The 9468-nt window shown below is 45.7% G+C and overlaps 1 protein-coding gene across 3 annotated transcripts in view; it reads right to left on the bottom strand.

The window, feature by feature from the left end:
- The window catches only part of LOC106751941 (inositol-pentakisphosphate 2-kinase), a 132580-nt gene that overhangs the window by 46772 nt on the left and 76340 nt on the right, over positions 1-9468 (bottom strand). Inside the window, exon 1 of one of the 3 annotated variants that reach the window (XM_014633244.1) lies at positions 2520-2947. The exons of the other annotated variants lie outside the window; for them this stretch is intronic. Within the exon in view, the coding sequence (XP_014488730.1) occupies positions 2520-2698 (179 nt within the window). The 5' untranslated portion in view covers positions 2699-2947. Of the gene's footprint in view, positions 1-2519; positions 2948-9468 lie in introns of those variants that run through there. 3 annotated transcript variants of the gene reach the window in all.

Here is a 9468-nt window from a genome sequence, read left to right on the forward strand (position 1 = left end):
GGGGGGGGGGGGGGGGGGGGGGTGGAACGAGGTTCACGCTGCACGCACGATGCACCCTCCCCCCCTGGCCGTCCGTAATTGGAAACGCGGCGAATTTCATGTTCGCGAGAGCGCGCCCGAACTTCTCGAGGACTTCTCATAAAGCGGCGTTCCGCTCGATTAAGCCGCGAATACGGGCGCGAGGCAATTAAAACTTGCCAATTCCGCGCCGTTTCATAACGGGATCTTCAGCAGGGGGGAGGGAAGTTCTTAAATAATATTTACACGTTCGCACCAAGACGGCGGATCGGCCGTTCGGCGCATACGTAAATAAACGTTCGGGCTCTCCGTCCGGGTTTTGCAAGCGTTTCGGCGTGAATCCAGACGCGCTCGATTATTCCACGGAGGGATTCTCGCGGACGAGCGCGCGCGCTCCTCGGCGTTGCCCGGCAAAAACGACGTCGCGTCCGACGAGCGGAGCGCACTCGATGTGGGACAATACACCGCATCCCAAGGCGAAATGTGTACAACGGAGAGCGAGAAAAAAGTGACGGAGGCTCGCCGTTGTTCGATGATAAGAGGCGGAGCGAGTGATCGAGCGAGCGAAAGGGGAGCCGGAGTGTCGGAGGAGGAGAAGATGAACGGCAAGAAAAGGGGACCTTGTTCCCCCTGGACGCGGCGATCGATAAGTGCAATTAAGACTCGCCTTTGGCATCGACGAAAAACAGCGAGAATCGAGGTCCTCGCTAATGACGGAAGACGCGGAGAAAAAAGAGCCTCTGGCCCTTTGGTATCGACCGCCGCCGTTCGCACCGTTCACTTAGCATTAGTGCTGTCGGTTCTGGGTAACCCGGCGTGTTCGAGTCTTTCAGGCATCACCCGGATATTTCTCAAATCGCCCGGATGTTCGGATAACTGGGTACCCCGAGGATTCCTTGTATTGTTCGGAATCTTGTCGCGTCCTGTTAAGTTTTCACGTCGTTTTGTGTATACATAAAAGAGTATTACGGTGAGGTCGAGAAAAAATAGATATTTTAGGGAATATTCGGTGTTTATATCTGAGTAAGCGTGTCGAAATAAAGTACGAAATGTCTGGTAAAGTAGTTTTCAGGCGAAGTTTTAAGGTAAAGTCAACTTTTCGTTGACTTAAAGTTACTTAAAAAATACAGTTTATAATATTCTTGAAAAAAGAATAAATTCTGTTTTTGAATAAGCGGTATTGAGCTTTTCTAATATTTATGATAAATATATTTTAGCACTATTATAAAAGAAAAAAGATTTTTTCCAAGTTCAAGATAACCGTTATTCGTGAAAGAAGAGAAATGAACTAAGCAATCGCTTCTTTCTCGCGGTGCAAACATATTTTTCTCTGGGTACATTACAAAAAAAATATTTGGTATTTGTAATTAAGATATATCACAACTGTAAACTCTAGCAAATGAATTATAGTCAAGAAGACCATTTTTCTAATAAATGTTACTTTAGTGTCAGCGATAACAATTCTATATGCGTATTATTTTTACGGTTAAAACCAAAAAAAAAAAAAAGGATATAATATTATAATCGAGAATAGCTATAATTTCTATTAGTGTAGTGAGACAACACCACTTTGAATCGCATGTTGAAACTCGACAGGCTTCTCGAGCAACAATGACTGCGGGTATTAGTGGGGCAATAATAAGGGACAAAGTAAGCCCGCGATTACCTATCCGGCGGTGTCTCAGTAAGAGCCGCGAGATGATCGTTCGCGCACGGTCGACGCGTGGTAGGTTGTGTCGCCCAAGACCGAGCAGCGACTCTATTCTCTCCCGTCCTATAGTCGTCCTCTCTCGCTGAACACTCGAAAGATCGCGACGTTCACCGCGTCGTGAATCGAGAGCTCGGCCCGGCTCGCCGGTCGTGCCGGTCGACTAGCGGCAATCACTCTTCGTGGCATTACGCAACGTGGCCGAATGGCGCGTGTAGTTGGCCGGCATCAAAGTGTGATACACAGTCTCACGACGAGGAACGAGCTCGGGGGAAGAAGAGGTCGCGCGGAAGAGATTGACGGAGGAGGATGTGTCCAGGACGGGAGAGACCGGGACTGTGAGAGACGGTGAGAGAGAGAGAGAGAGAGGAGAATCGCAAGAAGAGGAGGAGGAAGAGAAGTGAGAGGAGTTCGAAGAAAGAGAGGATGGGAGGGAAGGGAGCGAGAGAGGATGTTAAAGAAGAGGGAGAAAAGAGAGACAGAAAGAGAGAGGGACGATGCTCCTCTCTAGGAACGAAGAGGCAGGAAAAGAGGGAAAAGGGAGTGGTAAGGATGTGAGTAAACTATACCGGCGAATCTCTCTCTCTCTCTCTCGGTACAATCAAACCCCCACATTAGTCATTATCTCCTTCTTCAGCGTGGAAAATGATTCAATGACGAGGAAAAAGAGAGAAAAAGACAGAGAACGAGGAAAGGGGTGAGAGAAAGGGAGAGAGACAGGGGTGCGTTCGAGGAGGGAGAGAGCTCATGCCGAATGGAATCGGCAATTCTAACCTACAAGAGGACCACTAACCGAGGACCAAGCGACGTCAAGGGGCCGGGGCAACAACCGACGTTGACCTCCATGACAACCATCATCGGTGGCTGCGGCGGCTGGCTGTGGTGACGGTGAGGGCGGCGGCAGCAACGACGACGACGGCGTTTCCCTACCCCGGGCTCTCCTCTTTCTCGGGTACAATAATTCGCCGTCATTTCGCACGCCTCGACTTCTTCGCCGGTCGCGCTCGAGACCGCCTCCTATCTGTCCCACATCGTCGAGAGAGACCCCGGGAAACCTTAAGCATGCCCGATCAGGTTGTTGAACCAAGTCTCTGCGCGAACGCGGAGAACACGACGACGACGACGTTCGCGACTCGTGCCCTTTGCAGAGGGACCCCGGCCTATCTGGCCTGACCGCGACCTAATCCAAAAGCTCTTTCCACACCGTGAGCGAGATTTATACTGAAAAAGAGGGATTTGGCATTTCTGACACATATAATGATAACATATGATGAAAAAATTGGTCGGGAAAAACCATTTTTCCAGTGAATGCTGCTATGGTTCGATGATAATAACCTTGTATACTTTTTTTGTCGTTTAACAACCTTTGCCTCCTGCGGCTTTTTATTGATGATATGTTGAATGCCATGATGGTCGCCGGTGACTGGTCTCGGTATGATACTACCGCGTCTTATTAAGTTACATATACTGAAGAAAAGTGCTAAGAGAGAGTGCGTTCGAGTAATATTTGCTTGATTCAAATAAATTATTTAAACACTTCTTGGCAAATATTTATTAGAACTAGAAAAATATAATTGACTATATACAACATATTTTTTTCGTATAAGTAGAAATTTACTTTTATGTTAAAAAAATCCCGACAAGTATTGAATTCAAAGTATTGAGAATATCAGAATTTACATTTTTAGAAAATATTATTATTATATTTACTGGATAAAAAATCTAAATTTAAAACGACCAGATTTCCTCAATGGAAAAGAAGTATAACGCAATTCTAGTAAATACTCTTAAATTTAGAATCATTTTACTTACATTCAGTAATTCATTTATAAATTACGATATTATTGCGTTTAAATAAGTATTCATTACAAGCTATTAAAATGTACTTAAATTGATAAAAATATTATTTGATTTAGAGATGCTGAAAAACAGGTAATCGCGTTTACTTGGTGCTAGCACTTTTTTCTCTGCGTATAAACCACAATTAATTGTATCTACCAGAATGTTCGTCAATAAAACGAAGTAAAAAAGGATATACGTATCAAGTTACATTTACATACTGTATCTCTAACAGCTCAATTATCAGCGAAACTTTTGTACAATCAGTGAAGTCAATTCGCGACAGTCAATGTATTAACAACCTCTTTGTCCTTAAGTTAAATAAGAAGAGAATACAATTACGACTGAAAATAACTATGTTCTCAACATGAATTTTTTTTTCTTTCCTACGAAAACGGCTTCACGAGGCAGGTAACGCGGCGGCGGCGGCGACTCTCGTGTAGAATCGGTGTGCAAATCGTCACGGCGAAATTGTTCCCCGCTATTACATCACAGTGTAGTCGCACATCGGTGATAAAGTTGACAGTTGACGTGTACAAAGCGTCACCGTCGTGCCATTTTACTATCCCCCGTGATTCATCCTGAACCTTCTCAGGCGATTTCACGAAAGAACTCGCGCGCAAAAATCGCACTGCGCAAAAATCGCGTGTCGAATTCGCTCGCCGCCGGCCGAGCATCCTTTTCTCTCGGCAGTCGCCGTATCGTCGACACAGACCCCGATATAAACTCTCGCATTCGTCAAAGAAACCAGTCCACTGGGCTCGATTGTATCAACCACCGACGATTAGCCATCGTCGCGGCAAGTAGCGTCAATTAACCTCGCGGCTAATTCTCATCTTACTCGCGAGCCAAGGCGAGCCAAGCGGAGTCTTTCGGAACGCGCGCGATGGACGATGTTGTTGTTGGCGCAACACGACCGGCACCGCAATTAACCCTTAATTCGCCGGGGAAACATCGGGGAAGTACGAGAACAACGGTACTACGAGAACATTGAGCTCTACGCACGAAAAAAACAAAATTAGTCTTAAATCGATGATAGATGTTCTCGTATGTAAGCAAGAATATTATAATCTTCTCGGAAGACTTTTAGATTATTGATCCGATTGAATTCGTATCGATGCGAACGTCACTCGGACTCAATTCAATACTAAATATCTTCTAAGAATATTATAATATTCTTGCTTACACATGGAAATATCACTGATTTAAGACTATGCTTTTCTATGTAGCATACAAGAGAATCTCTGAAAACTAAACTATAGAAATCCGCGACCTGCCGGAGAAAAGGATAGACGAATATATACTTGTACTACAAATGTACTTATACTATGATAAGGATACACCCAGGTATATACATCATTTTCTTCGAACACCCCCACTCCTTGTTGGCTCACTAGTATACTGTACAACTTAATATACACAGGAGCGAGTCAATATCTCGGGTGAACGCGCGATCGTGCAATTTCGCGCTCACGTATCGTCTTATTCTTCGCCGGCGAACTCGCAGGAATTATATCTGGGAATTATCTGAGAGAGCACATCACGAGAGAGAGAGAGAGATCGTTATTCTATATATCTTGCGGACTGTTGTTGCGTCACAGCTATTCTTTCATACTGAATGACAAGCGGCGATTTCGCGAATCCTTATCGACTCGTTCTCGGAAACACATTCGGTAACATTATCTCGACGACGAAATTGCACGTTTGCGAGGAATAACGTGGCACAATATTGATCCGTGCGCGCTTAAGACACGTGTATTCTCGAATTATCTCGATCGCGGGCGGTTTCCGAGAATAATTACGCCAGGAAGCCTGAGAGGGGGGCAGAACGTGTTCGCGCGACCGAGCAGGATCTCTCGATTTCTCGCATACGTTCGCGTTCCGGTGATAGATACGTACGTGCAGAAGAAAGAAAGAAAAACGGAGGGAAGAAAAAACAACGCGGCGCGTGCACTCGAGCGTTTCCGCGCGCGCGCACAATCAGCGAGAGACGCGCGAATCGTCAGCTCGCTCCGCCGGAATTAACGGATAAATAATCGATAACCGCCTGGCCGGCGCGTTGAACAAACCCGTCGAAGCCGGGTAAAATTTTGTCATCTCTTTTCGGTATTTATTCAGCAAACACAAGCATGACGCATCGGCGCTAATGAAATATTCGCGCGAAATCGTCGACGGCCTTGTCGCGCGGACACCGTGAGGAGGAACTTCGCAATCGTTGACGCACCGTGTTACCTCATTACCGATTATTATTCGCATTGTATTAAAACTTATTAGCTGTTCCGCTTCGGTAGAGCGCGCGCAGCCTGACGTGCGGACGAATCGTCCGGGTGAATTTGAAACGTTAAAACGTGCAGTCCAGCTTCAAACGCTGGACCATTTGTAATGTTTATTGCTGTTTGCGCGGCTATGCGTGAATTTGTGCAAATATTCGCAACATTATATCGTAAATAACGAAGAACGACAAAATATAAAGGTATGCTCTCGCGCGCTCGCTCGATCAGGGTGATCGGGATATGTGCGAAGTAATCGACACACGTGTTTTTTTTTTATATTCATGAAATTTCATAAGCACGAGGCCTTTTGTTTTTATTTTATCTCTGTACAAAAACAGTCGAAAAAATTATAGATATTCTTTGTTAAAGATTTAATTTTTTCGAGCTCACGGCATATGTACAAGCGGGAAATGATAGCCATCATAACCTAAGAACTAAATATAATTATACATTAATATATATATATGTATATATATAAGATATAATTCATTATAATTAATAGTAACCTACGAGAGTCTACAGATTCGAGTATGTGTAACTGTTGTGTGGTTCGTGTGTCTATGTGTGTGTGTGTGTGTGTACGTATGTGTTTGTACGTCTCGTGTATCCGACATGTGTAAACATGTATGTGATAGTGTTCCGAGTCGAGTGTGTACATGTGTACTCGTGGACACGCGTATGTGTAGACTTTTTTGTAAAGCGAATTTTTATACAGAATTTATCGAGTGGCGTCTCGCTCGCAGTCAACGCGCAGGAACGAGTGGATCTTCCCGATTTTTCCCTTTGCTGCTTTTCCTCCCTTTGCCCCCCCCCCCCTTGCAACTCCCTTCGTTCTCCAGAAACGGTGCACTATTACTGGCCACCCCCGAACAGGGCCGCCGAATTCAGAGCTCGCTGAGACCTTGGGTCGCTCTTAAATATCGTCTCTCGCCCTCCCTCCCTGTGTGTATCGCAACCCGGATATGCTAAACAGAATCACTACCTCGCTAATCGGCATTCGTATAAGTAATTCGTCATCACAAATGTATTACCACGGGACCCGCGACCCGTCTCGCCCGAGTTAAGCATTCCTGTCGGGTATTTCCTTCGCACGCTCTCTCCTAATCCTTCTCTCTCACGCGTGCACACACACACACACATACATACACACACTCGCTCTCCTCTCCTTCCCTCTCACGCTGTTATTCTTGAGTTTTCCGATCGTTTCGTCGCTCACTTAGGTACCAACTGCCGCCGCATCGGGCAACTTCGCTTCACCGGCGATCTGCCGTCTTTCAACGTGCTTATACTTGCGGTCGCGCACGCACATCCACTCGTACACACACACATACACATATACACATACGCTACCTCTTCCTCCCTTTCGTTCGTCGGTATATACCCAGGGAAAGACGATTTTTCCGAAGAAAGGGAAAGCACTCGGCGAAGAGCCGGCTCTCGAGCTCCGTTTCTTACGCCATTGCGATTCCTTCTCTCTCTCTCTCTCACGCGCGGCCGAGGGTGGAGAAAACTTTTACGGAGGGTGCATATGAAGGGAGAAAGGGTCATTGATGCGACGACGCGGTGACTCAAGGTTCGGAGCGTGACGCGACGGTGTTGCTACCTCGTGCACGGACTTTGGATTATCGAGAAACACGAGGAACGTGTGATTCACGACGACTGCGTAAAATTAAAGCTGACGCACCGAGAATAATTTCGTAACCGATGGCACGCAGGCACGAAGAAAAAGGCGGCGTAAGCGCGTCCCCGAAAGAGCCGGATCGCACACAATGCGTGCGATTCTCGCGGTCTCGTCGCTGGAAAAACGGAATACAAGTCGCTTTCCCAGCGACGACGACCCAAACTGTACGTGTGTGACTTAACCGATTGTTCGTCCCCTTCGGCTTCTTCTTCCTCCGCGTTGGTATCACTATGGGTATAATAGAAACGGGAAGACGAAAATACGGTTAATCATCTCACGGCTGTCGCTGGCTGACGGTTAGCGACGACGAGACGGAGAAGCGCTTCTTTCTCTCCACTCTGCCTTCTTCTTTGTTGGTGCGAAACGCGCTGGTGCCGTCGAAAGGCGAGAGATACGTCACGCTCCTTTCATTCGCGCGAGAATGCGTCGTCGCGTCAGCGGTGGTGATGGTGGTGACACAATTACGATCCGAGTAATTATAATCTCCCGATAATTGCAGCGTTCCGCAAGAAGGGAAGGACCAAGCGTCTCGGTGGGCGTGCAAAAAATTACTCGAAAAGTCGCGTCGGCTAAGAATCATCCTCGAGACGACGCGTTGCTCTCGGGAACGATTCTAGGCGTAGGATGGCGCGTGGCTCTCCCCGAGTCGTCAAAATCACACGGAGAAATTCTTAGCGGAACGGCGCAAATTCATCGCGCGAGATTTTAATTTCGAGATCTAACCCTCCCGCCTTCCCCCGCCTCGGCACCTTTTTCTCACCCACACACACGTACCATACATGTACACACACACACATTCTCTTTCAACCTGACATATACGCTCTCTCTTTCATGAACTTTCTCCTCCCTTCTCTCGCGAGCCCTCTTGTCTTTCTGTCTTTGTATTTCTCTTTCCTTCTCTCTCACCGACTCCTCTTTTTATCGTTTATCTTGATTTTGTCTCGTTTTATTTAAAAAAATACTGAATTAACCAAGCTAAAATCACAGACTTGCTGGGACCTTGCCCCCCAGCGTTTGTACAAATTCTTCCTGAAGGACTCTATGTATAATTACAAAATGTGTTTATATGTATACATATATATATGTATATATAATTATGTATATATATATATAATATATATGTGCATATATATATATATATATATAGTAATTACAATTCATTCGCGAAATAAATGCTCGCACTCTCCCTTTTTGCTCTAATTCTTCATTCCAATATACTTTCGTTCGTTCGTTCGTTCGTTCGTTCGTTCTCTCTCTCTCTCTCCCTTTCTCTCTCTCTCTCTCTCTCTCTCTTAGCACTCGCCGGTATACTTATAGTTTAATACGCGTGTCATATGAACGGATGAACGTAGATATACACATTAGGACAGTTCTCTCGTCAAATAAGCGCGCCCTCTTTGATTTCTCGCGGTCCCCGGTGGAAATCGAAAACAACAGGAAAGGAACGTCTGTCTAGTCGGCCGTCGGTGGTAAAATAACCGTCAAAAGGACAACGCAGCGGAGATTTCGCTGCTCAGCTCTCTCACACTTTCTCCAGCCTCGTCTCGCACTACTTTCGATCGTCGGACGATCGATGATGCCCTACTGCCGATACGGAACGATCGACCGTGTTTTCCTTCGTTCTCCGACGCGGGGAAGTGACGGTACGATTATTATTATTATTATTATTACTCTTTGTCCTCGCCAACGAGAGGCGTTTGCATTAAAAAAGAATGCCGATGGTTCCCTGTTCTAACGATGTATGCAATATGCGACGCGAAACAACGAAAGTCTTTTCGATGGACCGATTTGTGGTGATGCAAATAAAAGTCACGTACACATATATATGCATATGCATACACATATGTATATATACAGATATATGTATATCATATACAGCGGTTTACACGTAGTGCATACACGACATAAACAATGTATGCACTATATACATACATACATATATATATATA

The sequence above is a fragment of the Dinoponera quadriceps genome, unplaced genomic scaffold (genome assembly GCF_001313825.1).
Source record: "Dinoponera quadriceps isolate SergipeBrazil2010 unplaced genomic scaffold, ASM131382v1 scaffold426, whole genome shotgun sequence".
Lineage (NCBI taxonomy): Eukaryota > Metazoa > Arthropoda > Insecta > Hymenoptera > Formicidae > Dinoponera > Dinoponera quadriceps.